General features: G+C 45.8%; 1 protein-coding gene across 1 annotated transcript in view; it reads right to left on the bottom strand.

Annotated features, from left to right (window-relative positions):
- Positions 1-16,182, bottom strand: part of svep1 (sushi, von Willebrand factor type A, EGF and pentraxin domain containing 1) — a 143,421-nt gene that overhangs the window by 24,218 nt on the left and 103,021 nt on the right. The window contains exons 16-31 of the mRNA XM_024011308.2: positions 12,905-13,066; positions 11,872-11,957; positions 11,302-11,398; positions 11,056-11,169; positions 10,666-10,779; positions 10,217-10,418; positions 9,693-9,850; positions 9,276-9,474; positions 8,883-9,058; positions 8,326-8,450; positions 7,862-7,985; positions 7,559-7,729; positions 5,206-5,379; positions 3,757-3,876; positions 3,257-3,433; positions 101-185 (exon numbers count right to left, since the gene is read on the bottom strand). Of these exons, the coding sequence (XP_023867076.2) occupies positions 101-185; positions 3,257-3,433; positions 3,757-3,876; positions 5,206-5,379; positions 7,559-7,729; positions 7,862-7,985; positions 8,326-8,450; positions 8,883-9,058; positions 9,276-9,474; positions 9,693-9,850; positions 10,217-10,418; positions 10,666-10,779; positions 11,056-11,169; positions 11,302-11,398; positions 11,872-11,957; positions 12,905-13,066 (2,284 nt within the window). The remainder of the gene's footprint in view (positions 1-100; positions 186-3,256; positions 3,434-3,756; positions 3,877-5,205; positions 5,380-7,558; positions 7,730-7,861; positions 7,986-8,325; positions 8,451-8,882; positions 9,059-9,275; positions 9,475-9,692; positions 9,851-10,216; positions 10,419-10,665; positions 10,780-11,055; positions 11,170-11,301; positions 11,399-11,871; positions 11,958-12,904; positions 13,067-16,182) is intronic.

The raw sequence follows: 16,182 nt of genomic DNA on the forward strand, positions 1-16,182 counted from the left end.
GCAGCATTATCTCAATGCAACAGCACAGTCATATTGTTGTTACATCTAAATGGTCTCCTTTGCCAGTATGACACTTGTTGTAAATGGCTGACGGTGGTACCTGAAAGTCACCTTGCTTCCAAACGTGAAGTTGGTCCCCATCATCACAGCGTTCTCTGGGACAGAGGGCCGTCCACAGGAGAGGGCTGGGGAACAAGACAAGACCGCGGGGGCTGATCAGTTCTAGTAATGGTCAATTTACAAAAATAAACTGATTTTATGAAAGTTCTTAGGTAAATAATGTTTCATCATGTTATGTTGTTCTATAGTATAATGTCCTATTATGTTATGAAACGTTGAACCGAAACTTCAGTTCACCTGCCAGTATCCTCATATTTCATTGTGGTCTAAGAAAAGGTTGATTACTTTTTGACAAACAACTTATATATAGTATGTCATATTTCCCACCTGTTGGAATCAGAGGACACACAGGTACAGTATAACATCCTGGTACTGAAATCCTGGTTCTCTGTATAACATCCATGGTGTGACCAGGCAGGCCAGACCAGACCAGACTTGTCCTATACCGATCTGGTTCCCCTGGCTTTCATAAGACTATGTGGCCCAGAGCCAGTGTGAGTTAGGGTTAGGCCCAGAAACAGTGTGGGTTAGGTTTAGGCCCAGAAACAGTGTGGGTTAGGYTTAGGCCCAGAAACAGTGTGGGTTAGGGTTAGGCCCAGAAACAGTGTGGGTTAGGGTTAGGCCCAGAAACAGTGTGGGTTAGGGTTAGGCCCAGAAACAGTGTGGGTTAGGGTTAGGCCCAGAAACAGTGTGGGTTAGGGTTAGGCCCAGAAACAGTGTGGGTTAGGGTTAGGCCCAGAAACAGTGTGGGTTAGGGTTAGGCCCAGAAACAGTGTGGGTTAGGGTTAGGCCCAGAAACAGTGTGGGTTAGGGTTAGATCCAGTGGCCCGGTCCAGAGGCAGATCTGAGATTAACAAAGGATCGATGGGCATAATCAGGATAATTGTGTTATTTATAATATTGTTGACTAAGTACCTCATTGAATGCAGTGGCTGTACCCTCTGGATATGAGGATAGTGTTAGATTACGCAAATGTAAATGGACTGTCATGAAACTGGGTATTTCTGGATACATTATCATACTGTACATAATGCTGGATCTCTACTGATAGTAACAATGAAAATCATTACGTGAAAAGAGGATTATTTTTGTATGTTATGTCAGTGGCAGGTAGCCTAGCGGTTAAGAGCGTTGGGCCAGTAACCGAAAGGTCGCTAGTTAGAATCCCAGAGTCGACTACGTGAACAATCTGTCGATGTGCTCTTGAGCAAGGCACTTAAACCTAATTGCTCCTGTAAGTCGCTCTGCATAAGAGCATCTGCTAAATGACAAAACATAATGTCATACAATTAGACAGAATGAAACATAATGAGATGATATAGAAACTCAAATAGAAACCTTGAGTAGGGCATCCCATATATTATCATGCCATATATTATCATGCCATATATTATCATGCCATATATTATCATGTCATATATTAGCATCCGATATATTATCATGCCACACAGTGCATTCGGAAAGTATTCAGACCCCTTGACTTTTTCCACATTTTGTTATGTTACAGACTCATTCTAAAATGGATGAAATTGTTTTTTTCCCCTCATCAATCTACACACAATACCCCATAATGACAAAGCGAAAATAGTTAAAAAAAAAAAGTTAAGCAAATGTATAAAATAAAATAAAACGGAATACCTTATTTAAATAAGTATTCAGACCATTTGCTATGAGTCTCAAAATTGAGCTCAGGTCCATCCTGTTTCCATTGTTCATACTTGAGATGTTTCTACAACTTGATTGGAGTCCACCTGTGGTAAATTCAATTGATTGGATATGACTTGGAAAGGCACATACCTGCCTATATAAGGTCCCACAGTTGACAGCGCATGTCAGAGCAAAAACCAAGTCATGAGGTGACCAAGAACCCGATGGGCACTCTGACGGAGCTCCAACGTTCCTCTGTGGAGATGGGAGAACCTTCCAGAAGGATAACCATCTCTGCAGCACTCCACCAATCAGGCCTTTATGGTAGAGTGGCCAGACAGAAGCCACTCCTCAGTAAAAGGCACATGACAGCCTGCTTGGAGTTTGCCAAAAGGCACCTAAAGGACTCTCAGACCATGAGAAACAAGATTATTTGGTCTGATGAAACCAAGATTGAACTCTTCGGCCTGAATGCCAAGCGTCACGTCTGGAGGAAACCTGGCACCATCCCTACGGTGAAGCATGGTGGTGGCAGCATCATGCTGTGGGGATGTTTTTCAGCGGCAGGGACTGGAAGACAAGTCAGGATCGAGAGAAAGATGAACAGAGCAAAGTACAGAGAGATCTTTGATGACAACCTGATCCAGAGCGCTCAGGACCTCAGACTGGGATGAAGGTTCACCTTCCAACAGGACCACGACCCTAAGCAGACAGCCAAGACAACACAGGATTGGCTTCGGGACAAGTCTCTGAATGTCCTTGAGTAGCCCAGCCAGAGCTCGGACTTGAACCCGATCGAACGTCTCTGGAGAGACCTGAAAATAGCTGTCCAGCAATGCTCCACATCCAACCTGACAGAGCTTGAGAGGATCTGCAGAGAAGAATGGGAAAAACTCACCAAAGACAGGTGTGCCAAGCTTGTAGCATCATACCCAAGAAGACTCAAAGCTGTAATCGCTGCCAAAGGTGCTTCAACATAGTACTGAGTAAACGGTCTGAATACTTATGTAATTGTGATATTTCAGTTTAATTAATTTTTTATAAATTAGCAAATATTTATAAAAAACAGTTTTTGCTTTGTCATTATGGGGTATTGTGTGTAGATTGCTGAGGGAAAACTACTATTTCATCCATTTTAGAATAAGGCTGTAACGTAACAAAATGTGGAAAAAGTCAAGGGGTCTGAATCCTTTCAGAATGTACTGTATATTATGCTATGTATTACATTACATACACAGTAACACACAGTACCAGTCAAAAGTTTGGACACACCTACTCATTCAAGGGTTTTTCTGTATTTTTACTATTTTCTACATTGTACAATAATAGTGAAGACATCAAAACTATGAAATAACACATATGGAATCATGTAGTAACCAAAAAAGTGTTAAACAATTAAAAATATATTTTAGATTTTAGATTCTTCAAAGTAGCCATCCTTTGCCTTGATGACAGCTTTGCACGCTCTGTATGTTGACGTTTTCTGTACCTCTACAATATGGGAAAACACCATTCCAGCTTCCTGTCTCCAGGCATTGGACATGCGATGAGCCAATCAGTTCGTAACCCTCCTTGCAGCTGAACACAACCTCACTTCCCATCAAGAAGTTACTGCCTTCCCGGTAACCGAACTCTGGTGCCCCCGGGTTCTCACACTTTACTGGCTCTAGATTGATAACATAAATACAGAGGAAAAAAACTACAAAGGTTTGGTACTGTAGCTACATACTGCACCTTGAAGCGCCAAAAGATATTCATGAATTCAAACATTTTGGTAAACTCTAGTTGTTTGATGATAAGGCATGAGAGGCATTGCTATACATTGATAATGCGTTTTGTAGCTTGTGATATAACTAAGAAGTGTCATTGCTGAGGCCCTGAGATTTTCCTGACCACAGGACCTGACCGGGGAAAACCTTGGGCTCCGGTGGTAGGGTCCGGGCCTACAGTATGCTACAGTACGTGTGTGTGTGTTTGTGTGTGTGTTACCTGTGCAGTTCTTCCCGTCTCCGGTGTAGGGGTGGATACAGGTGCAGGTATAAGAGCCATCTGTGTTCTGACAGCTGGCGTGTTCATCGCAGTCTGAGCCCAAAGCACACTCATCCACATCTGTACGTACACACACCATCATTACACACTGCACTGTTTGAAAACATGTATTTATTAACATACACTAAATACGGTAGTTAAACAAAACATTAGGAACATCTTTCCATGACATACACTACCATTAAAAAGTTTGGGGTCACTTATAAATGTCCTTGTTTTTGAAAGAAAAGCACATTTTTTGTCCATTAAAATAACATCAAATTGATCAGAAATACAGTGTAGACATTGTTAATGAGTATTGTAGCTGGAAATGGCTTGTCCTCTTGCTTAGTTGTGCACCGGGGCCTCCCACTCCTCTTTCTATTCTGGTTAGAGACCGTTTGCACTGTTCTGTGAAGGGATAGTACACAGAGTTGTATGAGATCTTCAGTTTCTTGGCAATTTCTCGCATGGAATAGCCTTCATTTCTCAGAACAAGAATAGACTGACGGGTTTCAGAAGAAAGGTCTTTGTTTCTAGCCATTTTGAGCCTGTAATCGAACCCACAAATGCTGATGCTCCAGATACTCAACTAGTCTAAGAAGGCCAGTTTTATTGCTTCTTTAATCAGTACAACAGTTTTCAGCTGTGCTAACATAATTGCAAAAGGGTTTTCTAATGATCAATTAGCCTTTTAAAATGATAAACTTGGATTAGCTAACACAACATGCCATTGGAACACAGGAGTGATGGATGCCGATAATGGGCCTCTGTACGCCTATGTAGATATTCCATTAAAATCTGTTGTTTCCAGCTACAATGGTAAGTAACAACATTAACAATGACTACACTGTATTTCTGATTAATTTGATGTTATTTTAATGGTTTTATTTCAAAAACAAGGACATTTCTAAGGGACCCCAAACTTTTGAACGGTAGTGTACACTGACCAGGTGAATCCAGGTGAAAGCTATGAACCCTTATAGAGGTCACTTGTTATATCCACTTCAATCAGTGTAGATGAAGGGGCGAACACAGGTTAAAGAATCATTTTTAAGCCTTGAGACAACTGAGACATGGAGGGTAAATGGGCAAGACAAAAGATTTCAGTGCCTATGAAGGGGGTATGGTAGTAGGTGCCATGCGCACCGGTTTGAGTTCGTCAAGAACTGTAACGCTGCTGGGTTTTTCACACTCAACAGTTTCCCGTGTGTATCAAGAATGGTCCACCACCCAAAAAGACAGCCAGTCAACTTGACACAACTGTGGGAAGCGTTGGAGTCAACATGGGTCAGCATCCCTGTGGAACTCTTTCGACACCTTGTGGAGTCCATGCTCCGACAAATTGAGGCTAACGAATTGAGACGGTTCATAATGTATATTCATCCCGTGTCTGAGTTTCAGTCTTACCCAGGCAGGCTGGTGGGTTTCCTCCCCACTTCCCACTGTTGGTACAGAGAACCTTGGCGTCCCCCAGCAGGTAAAAGCCAGGGTTACACTGGTACACCACAGTGCTGCCTGCGTGGTAGTCGGAACCCTGGAATAGACCATGCTCCAGGGGCCGAGGGAGACCACACGTCACTCCTATGTAGGTAAACAGGTAAATATACACAGGTTAGGTTTTGTGAATGTGTTCAATGACTACGTTACTACTATGGTTACGATAATGAAGATGGTAGGTATTAACCCATATGTCACTCCTATAGATAGACAGTACACAGGTCATGATTTTATGATTTTTATTAGGATCCCCATTAGCCGACGCCAGTGGCGACAGCTAGTCTTCCTGGGGTCCGACACATAACGAAAAAGACATTACAGACAAAAAGACTTTACAGTTGACATACATTTAAAACATTAACATAGACATTACAGACACATGTATATCAAATAAAAACAAGTACAACGAAAGACACACAAATGAACACAAATAAAAACATAAACAATAGAACTAAAGAATAATAGTGTGTGTGTGTGTGTGTGTGTATCAGTTACACATACATGTCAGAGGCATTGCTCTGTGAGGTGTTGCTTTATTCATTTATTTTTTAAACAAGGTTTGCTGTTCACTTGCGCTATATGAAATGGAAGGGAGTTCAATGCAATCATGGCTCTATATAATACTGTAAGCTTTCTTGAATTTGTTCTGGACCTGGGGTCTGTGAAGAGACCCCTGGTGGCATGTCTGGTGGGGTAAGTATGTCTGTCAGAGCTATATGTAAGTTGATTATACAGACAATTTGTACATTTTAAACACGTTAATATTTCTCACCCCAAAAATACTATTTTTGCTGTCAATCTCTCTTCTACTTTGAGCTAAGAGAGACCGACATGTACACGGTTGACATTAGTCATCTGTGTACATTGAAGGGAAAGATGTGCTGTTCTAACAGGGCCGGCTGCAGATTTTCTAGGTCTTTCTTTGCAACACTTTACTATATCACCGGGCAGTAGTCAAGAGTAGATCAAACTAGAGCCTGCAGGTCTTGTTTGGTCGATTATGGTGTAAAGAATGCTGAGCATCTCCTTATCACAAACAGACCTCTCCCCATCTTTACAATAATTGAATCAATATGCCTTGGCCATGATCATTTACTGTCTAAGGTGACACCAAGAATATTAATTTCCTCTACTTGCTCAACAGACACACCGTTCATTACCAGATTCAGCTGAAGTCTCGAACTTAGGGAATGATTTGTGCCAAATACAATGCTCTTAGTTTTAGAGATGTTCAGGACTAGTTTATTATTAGCCACCCATTCCAAAACGGACTGCAACTCTTTGTTTAGGGTCTATGGATAGATACAGTATCTCTCAGACCATGATATGGTAGAAGATGTAAAGCCACAACATATACATTTTTTCCACTAACAGATTATGGTCAATAACATCAAAGGCTGCACTACAGTCTAACAATACAGCTCCCACAATCTTCTTATCATCAATTTATTTTAGCCAATCATCAGTTATTTGTGTCAGCGCAGTACATGTTAAGTGCCCTTCTCTATAAGAGTGCTGAAAGTCTGGTGTTAAATTGTTCACAGAGAAAAAGCATTGTGTCTGGTCAAACCCCATTTTTCCCCCCAACAGTTTGCTAAGAACCGGCAGCAAGCTGATTGGTCGGCTGTTAGAACCAGTAAAGGGTGCTTTACCATTCTTGGGTAGCGGAATTACTTTAGCTTCCCTCCAGGTCTGAGGACAAACAATTTTGCCGAGGCTTAGATTAAAGATATGACAAACAGGAGTGGCAATATAGTCTGCTACCATCCTCAGTAGCTTTCTATCTAATTTGTCAATACCAGGTGGTTTCTTATTATTGATGGACAACAATAATTTGTCCACCTCTTTTACACCAACTCTATAGAATTCAAAATGACAATGTTTTTCTTTCATTATTAGGTATTTTATACATGAATATGATAGCTCACCGTTTGTTGTTTGCTATTTCATGTCTGAGTTTGCCCACTTTGCCATTSAAATAGTCATTCAAATAATTGGCAGATAGGCTCAATGGTTTTGGCGTTTGAATGCTTTCTGATGGCTATCCTCTATTACTGAGGTCATGCTTATGTATTTAGCTGACTCAAATGCAAACTCTGCTTTCTAATGCCTAATGCCTGTCTGTGTGTGTGCATGTGTGTGTGTGCTTGCCTGCGTGCGTGCGTGTACGCACGCATGCGCGCGTGTGTGTCGAGGTACATGGATGCATGTATGCGTGAATATAGTGTTAGGGTCTGTGTATGTCTAACTGATGGTCCCTCACGTTCACAGCGGGGCAGGGCGTGACTCCACTCTCCCTTGTTCTGACACTGAAGCAGCGGCTCCCCCACCAGGTAGAAGCCGGGATCACAGAACAGCTGCGTCTGAGAGCCGGGGCTGACAGCTGGACTGGACGCACGCAGGTGAGGCACAGCATTTTCTAGCAGGGGGCAGTCTGACACACAAACAAATGTAATTGAGGAGGAGAACGGAGAGGGTTAACGTTTCCACTAGACATGTGTTTATCCCCCTAATGGTTAAGGTCAGGACTTTGCCAGAGTAAGCTGATCCTAGATCTGTCCCTCACCAGCACAGAATATGCAGTCGCGGTTAGTCTTGACTCTCCCCACCACTCCATTGAGGAAGTCAGGCCACGCCAGGACATTGCCTCTGATGTTGTTCCCCGGGCAGGTGTTGGCTAGTATTTTGATCTATGGACCCAGAGAAATATGGAGGTCACTTTCTGCCACAGAAGTTTTTTGTACATGTTACACAGACATTTCAAACTTTTGCCACCCAGAGATGCCAGTTTATGTACTGTAGCCTGGACAACAGTCTTCTTCTGCTTGAGACTACTATTTTGTGTGTCAAACACGGTTAGCGTGAKAATGAAAAACAAGTTGTTCTGAAGCAGAAACAGACTTAGTACACTAAGCTGGTCGTTATGTTTTAGATAGTGATATGCTAGCTACAGTTCTAATATGTGAGTCTGTAGTTCAGGTTGTAGAGCAGTAGCTAGGACAGCTGGATTTGTGCGTCAGTGGGATTTACTTGCTGTGGGTCGAGAACCCGGTCCCAGATGTGGAGCTGGCTGAGGGACCCTACGAAGGACTCCACGGGGTTGAAGCCCTCGCCCCTCTGGTCCTGGTCCTGGCCCAGCACCAACGCCCCTCCACCTGGAGGGTAGAGGTCAAGGGTCAAAGGTTAACCACCTCTCTTGGTTTCTTCGGGTTCTGTGACATGTGCCTTAAAACCTAACCTCACTGCTATTATTTCATTAAGACCTGCAAAATAGCATCATTCTACTTTTTGATATGCAAAACTTAGAAACTATAAGCAGGCTACTAGGACATAAGTACACAATAAGCAGATACAAGATCAGGCTAAGGCACTGCTGAAAATAGCACTACACCTGGGATGGTTAGCTGTGGTGCTATGATGATATATAGATTGACAATAAACTGATACTTTATTTTGAGCAGGCTAACAATAGCGCTACACTTGGGATGTAGGAAATGACATCATATGCATGGAAGTATGAATACAGTACATCATGATACTATGACACTCAGATAATAGCTATGAGCAGGCTGAGGACAGCACTACACCTGGGATGGTGGTGCCCACTGACAGGCCTTTCCCTCCGTCCGAGGGGTTGCCATTGATGTAGACCCTCCAGTCCCCGTCCCAGCTCCGCCATGACACGCCGATGTGGTGCCACTGACCCGTGTTGACCGCCGGGCAGTCTGTGATACGCTCCTTACCGTTGACGTACAAGACCCACCTGGGGAAAAGGGAGGGAGAGAGAGAGAGAGAGACGGAGGCAGGGGGAGGCAGCAGAGAAAAGGAGAGAGACAGAAAATAATATTGTTTTGTATTGTGTTTTGTGAGGACCCCGAGAATAGTATAGCTGTGGCTAGTGTCTTATGACAGCCTTAACATTTACGGGAAAGGGAAAGTTGTGTGTGTGTCTGTGTGTGTGTGTCTGTGGCAGCACTGACCCATTGTAGTCTATGAGCAGGAATGCGTTGTCACTTCCCTCCACGGCGTAGGATATGGGCGTGCCGTAGTTGGTGGTGTCCGAAGACCTCATCCAGAAAGTACACGTGATCTCCGTCAGTGCCGGCATCATGCCGTCCATCATCACGTAACCATGGATACCTGACACCTCGAAGTCCAGGTTGAAGGATGTTGACATCTCTGAAAGAGAGAAAATGTTAAGGCCGGAAATGAAGATGAAGCTCTCCCTCTCCCTCTCCCTCTCCCTCTCCCCCTCTCTCTCTCTCTCTCTCTCTCCCTCTCTCCCTCTCTCCCTCTCTCCCTCTCTCTCTCTCTCTCTCTCTCTCTCTCCCTCTCTCTCTCTCTCTCTCTCTCTCTCTCTCTCTCTCTCTCTCTCTCTCTCTCTCTCTCATCTATACCTGTCTCACACCTGGTTCCGTTGAACCCAGGAGGGCAGCGGCAGGTGTAGGAGTCCACTCCGTCCACACACGTGGCCCCGTTGATACAGGGGTTAGCTTGACACTCATCCACATCTACCTGACACAGCCTGCCCCGGTAGCCCTCCACACACTGGCACCTGGACACAGATAGAGACCAGTACGTCATACATACCTGTGCAATACATTATGCACATTATACGCAATATTTAACCAATTTCATCCTAATGTGTCATATTTGATTAAAACAATTACAGATGTTGTTTCTTGCACGCTAGCCTTTACTATCTTTCACTATTAAAAGTTCAACAAAGTGTCTAGATTTAAATATTTGTTTATCCATTTAAAACATCAACATGCAGATGAGTATGTTGGTAGGTGAAGTAAGATATGGCAACTTGGTTGACGGCAGTCAGTCATATTTTATTATATTTTTGATATAACCTTTATTTAACCAGGAAGTCCCGAAGGTCCGAAGGCCTCTTTCCGCAAAGGGTTTTAATTACCTGAAGTTGTTGACGGCATCCCGACATGTCCCTCCGTTCTGACAGGGGGCGCTGTTACACTCGTCCACGTTGACCTCACAGCGGTCCCCAGAGTAGCCRGGGAGGCAGGTGCAGGAGTACCCCCCCTCCAGGTCATCACACACACCCCCGTTCAGACACGGGCTGGACAGACACTCGTCTATCTCCAGCTCACAATGAGACCCTAGAAGAAGATCATGTTGTTGATCATAACGCCTTTTGCACGAATACAGGAGATCCCAATGAATTGCATTGTCGTCATTGAACGTTTGCTGCATAAACTTAGGCTGGCTTTTCATTGACGTTGCAAAAAGTTTTGGTTTTGCTGGTTTTGCCTTTGCGGTAGTTGCATGAAATGTGGCCTTTGCTCGTTATGAATAAAGGTAACTGAAGGGCCCAAGGGGCCTGGTAACGAGGCAGAGGGATCCCACCTGTGAAGCCATCAGCACAGCTGCAGGTGTACTGGTTGACCTCGTCCACACACACTCCTTCGTTCAAACAGGGGGAGGAGCTACACTCGTTCACCTCCGCCTCACACAGAGAGCCTGGGGCAGAGAAACGACATCGGCAGAAAGAAACTACAGTCCGTCATCAGGTCGGTTGCAAATGACCAGCACTAAATGCCTAGGTGACAGTCTGCTCCTGCTTTAGCCAAGTCCTATGTCGTAGTCATGTTTGGCGAGGACTGATAGGACTGAGGTTTCTACAGAAAACAGACTGGGACCCAGGCTACTAAATGTCTAGGAGAGATAAGAAAATGAACAGGAATGAAGTGGAAGGGAGTGGAAACTGGGTACCAGACATTCATGACGTCCCCATACCTACGAAGCCTGGTCTGCACTGGCAGACAAAGTCTCCCATCCCGTCCTTACACAGACCCCCATTCTGACACGGTGCCGAGTCACACTCATCTATGTCACTCTCACACTTCGCCCCTGCAGGTAGAAATACATGTTCACAGCTTTATGACGAGACAACTTTTTTATTGCTCTGATGAACATGACCGAAAGCGTACACATGACGAGACGTTTGAATAGATGAAGAATGCATTCATGGGTGTAGTTTACCTGTGAAACCAGGTAGACAGGTGCAGATGTAACCCGCCCCCACCTCCTCACACGTCCCCCTGTTCTGACACGGGTTCAAGAAACACTCATGGAAGACCTGGGGAGAGGAACAGTAATGTGGTTAGGAGTTATGTTTATGAATATGGAGTGTGAGAATTTCAGGACTAGGAGAGAAATGTATTCTTACACTCCATATTCAATAACCATGACCAGACCTGGGTTCAAATACTTGAAAAAACATATGAAATACTTTGAGCATTTGCTTGAGTCTGCCTGGAGTGCAACAGGTGGGTGGGGTTTTCAGTTTAGGGTCCTTTCCGTTGGTTGATTAAGGCAAGCTCAAAGGCTGCCAGTGCATTTTGACCAATCTGATCAGATCTCTTGCCAATAATTGGGCAAAAGATCCGAATTGGGCTGCCTGTGTAAACGCAGCCATACAGGCACAGAAAGTATTTCAAGTATTTGAAACTCAGGTCAGATCATAACTCATAACCATAGTGCAGTCAAGTCAACCGATCTGCTGTAAACCCCTTAAGGAGTCTCTTGAGGACATGGGTCAGTCAGTCTCACCTGGCTACTAGCCTGATAGCCCTGTGAAACCACCACCTCTGGGGCTGATGTCACACTCTCCTCCTTGGGCAGGAAACTAGAGCCAACTGACTGGATGGAGATGGAGGGAGAGAGGAGGCGAGGGATGAGAGGGGGAGAGAGAAGAGGGGAGGAAGGGAGGGAAGGAGTTAATGAAAAGGAGGAAAGGAAGAGGAGAAGAAGAAGGAAAGAGGAAGAGAAGGGAAAGATGAAGGAAGGAAGGAAGGAAGAAGGAAGGAACGGAAGGAAGGAAGGAAGGAGGAAGGAAGGAAGGAAGAGGAAGGAAGGAAGGAAGGAAGTGGAAGGAAGGAAAGGGAAAGGGGAAGGAAGGAAGGAAGGGAAGGAAGGAAGGAAGGAAGGAAGGGGAGAGAAAGAGAAATAAAGAGAGAAAGAGAGAAAAAGGAAAGAGAGAGAGACAGAGAAAAGAAAGAGAGAGAGAGAATCAGAGAAGAAAGGAGAGAGAGAGTTTCCACTCGCCACCAAACTGGCAGACACTAACAAAGCTCATTTAGTCTGGTTGGCCAAGTCTACCAGCCACCGTTTGTTCGCACCCTTAAGGCTTTTAATTCCTAGGTTATTTCCATTCAGTAGTCACATGACGAAATCATTTCCATTCTTTCCTGATCCTTTTTGCAAACCCTTTTCCATTCAGTGGCTCAGTCTCAAACAATGATGTATGTCTATGGTCTTAAATTATACCCTGGTACCCATCTAGTGTCATTTTAACCAAAGCCATATGTCAGTAGTCCTATGGGGGAATACTATAGGGAAATAGGGTGCCATGAAGTACACTATAGTTCAGTTCAAACTTTATTGGAAATTATTTGGCTGCATATATAAGGAATAGGGTGTGATTTAGTGCACTACATAGGGAATAGTGTGTGATTTTGTGCACTACATAGAGAATAGTGTGTGATTTTGTGCACTACATAGAGAATAGTGTGTCATTTTGTGCACTGTATGGGGAATATTGTGGGATTTGAGACCTAGGCAGTGTAGTGTAACAGTAACTCACTGGAGCAGTGCTGTATGGCGGTGGCCCCGGTGACTGTTGTGGTGCCGTAGAATGGGCAGGAGAGGCAATAGGAGCGGCCGTGGTCTGGCTGGTAGTAGTCTCTGGGACAGGGGTAGCAGGGGACCAGTCCTGTGCGAGAGAAATGACCTGCCAAACATGGAACTGGAGGGGGAGAGGGAGGGAGGGCTAGTGTCACTAATGAAAGTATGGAAGTAAGCACAGTAATCACATTTTTATGCTAGGTCGGTGAGTTCAGTCTGAATGTAAATGCAGTCATGTCTGTGTTTCCCCTCCCCTCTTCACAGGGTCCGAGTGTGACTCTCTCTCCTCCCTCCCTACATCACTCCTTCCCCCTCCCTCCCTCTCTCAACGACAGCCCCCGAAACCCCTATGCAGCCAGGATGGTAGTGCCCAGGACGGGAACCTCCCACTACCGCACAAAAGTAGCTGCACCGTACAGACCACCACCAAGACCCACAAGATACAAATATTCTTCCAACATCACGGAGGTTGAGTGGTGGCTACGGTCAACATAAACAAAGATGAACTTTATGCACTTGAATGTTCTTTGTTTGTTGTTGTTGTTTCGGATCCGGTCCCCTCCTTTGAGCTGCTGTCCTATTCCCACAGCAGCATTCCGCAAGCCTCGTCCAGGAACGACGTTCAGTGGAGGCTAGCCAATCAGAAGCCGCCATGCTGCGGATCCTGGAGCAGCTGGACATATCGCCTGCAAGCGGACGCTGCCAAGAAGCAGCTGTCATTCCTATCACGTCTGTCGTCTGAGATGTATCCGTGGTTGGCTGGACCCCAAGCTCCCTGGAGAGCACGAGAGGCCTCTCTGTTTCTGCCGACCTGGGCTGTACTGAGGGGAGGAGACTGGTGTGAGTGAGCCAGATGGCCATAGATACACCCCTTACACTACTGTCTACGCCAGCTGTGTCTGCAAACAAAATGACCGACGATGCAACATGAACAAATGACACGAATGGGAAATGACATAATGAAGTCTTGGCCTTACACTATTTATGCTTGTTTGTAGTGTTCCAGTCCAGTGTCCCGTACGGGACTGCTAAACGTATTCTCTTGCGTGCTGTGGCGTTATATTTGTCATTGCTGTAATATGTGTGGTTTATAGGTGTATTGTTGTATGTGCTCTAGATCCCAGTGATCGCCAGGTAGGGACCCTGACTACACTAATGTCTCTCCGTGTTGAGTCTGGTTATATGTGGTCAGTGATTGTAAATATTGTTAGTGCGTACGCCCTGATAATGTGTGTTGTTGTTGCGTCTACCAGTCCAGTGACTCGCAGGGGGACCTACTAACTCCCTGCGAGTTAACGCCAGATTCATGTGAGAGTTGCTGGCTGGTTCCTACCAGCGACCAGGAAGGGTTCAGATGGAAAGTGTAAAGACCTGTCCCATGGATCCTCCCACAGCCTACCTCCACGCACGCAACCAGGCACGAGTGCAAAGCGCTAAAAAAACACTGTGCCCCTGGGACAGGGGTTAAACACAACTGACAAGGTACTCAGGTGGACTCTACATGACATTGGTAATACTGTGTAGGCATTAGGGCCATTGTGAACTGACCAGAAAAATCTCTGGTCACCCAGTAGCCAACTAGTTGGATCTGTATACAGGAAGACTCCTTGGTAACCCAGTAACTAGCTGGATTCTGACCAGTACACTCCTTGGTCCCAGTGACCTTAGTTGGATCTGACCGCAGGAAACAACTCTGGCGGTCCCAGTAACTTAGGGGATCTGAACAGGAAAAGCTCCTGGTCCCAGTAAGTAAGCTAGCGTATCTGGACCACGGGACCAACTCCTGATCCCAAGTGGACTAGTTGGATCTGACTCAAAAAATACTCCCTCGGTCCCCAGTAACTTAGCTGGATCTGAAGCCAGGACCAACTCCCTAGGTCCCAGTGGACTTAGTTGGATCTGACCAGGAAAAACTCTGGAGTCCCTCCAGAAACTAGTTGCTATCTGCCCAGTAAAAAACTGCTAGGTCCCCGTAACTAGTTTTCTCTGACAACAAGAAAACTCCTCGGTTCCCAGTTAAACTAGCTGGATCTGACCATGGAAACACTCCTGAAGTCCTAAAACTACTGTCATCCTCAAACTCTATTCCTTCCATGAACATTGTTCAATACCACCCACGGTGGTGTTACATCCTAAAATAATATTGAAAGTGATTATAAACTCAATGAACCTCATTAATTAGTATTCATTGTTATATCTTGTATGTGTTTTCCATGAGGTATGTTTCAGAGCATGCAAAGCCTGCGAGGATCTACTACTGCTTGAACGTGCTGCTGGAAGACACCGTGCGAGTCGTAGCCCCGCCTGCAGGTAACTACCCTAGCCTGGATGTTCGGGAATTTCCAATGAGCCAGTTGCTCCTGCGTCTTGGTCCGATACCGAGACCCATCCAGCCGTGTCAACCAGCGGAGTGGCAAGCAGCGAGATGGAATCTGAGCATGTGGAGCCGTTTGCCGTCTCTATATCTTCCTAGATAAGGTGAGTGAGAGCGGAGCGGACCAGGAGGGGAAGGAAAAGGAAGGCAGTGATGTTAGGGAGGAGTGTGACGCAAAGAGCGAGAGGGACAGCGAAGGGGGAGCGCTAGGGGAATCACGGGGAAGTGATGTAGGGAGGTCAAGAGAGCAAAGAGTGGAGCGGAGGGGGACAGCGGATGGCGAAGTGAGCTGATATAAGGGAGGGACGTGAAGAAAGGAGAGGCGCATGCTGTCTCCAAGGAGGGAGGGCAGTACAGCTACGCGAAGGGAGTGATTGTAGGGAGCGAGAGAGTAACCAGCACGTGAGGGGAGCTGGAAGCGGGAGGGATGTAGGCGAGAGGAGGAGAAGAGAAAGAGTGAAGGGAGGGTGAAGGAGGGACAGGAGTTGATGTTAGCGCAGGCGAGTGAAGAGAGCACAGGAAGAGGGCGACGAGGCGAAAAGGAGGGCATGTTAGGGACCCGGCGAAGTGCAGAGTAGAAGCCGAGGGCGACGGAGAGGGGAGAAGGAGCGGGAAGGGGTGATGTAGGCAGAAGGCGCAGTGAGAGAGAGGAGAGGGAGGTCGGGGAAGGAGGGAGGGATGGGAGGGAGGGCAGGGAGGAGAGGAGTTGAGGGAGCGCAGGGAGAAGGAGGGAGGGAGGCGAGGGAGGAACAGGTATGCGAAGGTAGCGGAAGGAGGTCGTTTGCTAGGGAGGCAGGGAGAAAAAGAACGGGAGGGAGGGGAGAAGGAGGGATGTATGGAGGCGCAGGCAGAAGATGAGACGG

Source organism: Salvelinus sp. IW2-2015, linkage group LG3 (genome assembly GCF_002910315.2).
Source record: "Salvelinus sp. IW2-2015 linkage group LG3, ASM291031v2, whole genome shotgun sequence".
NCBI lineage: Eukaryota > Metazoa > Chordata > Actinopteri > Salmoniformes > Salmonidae > Salvelinus > Salvelinus sp. IW2-2015.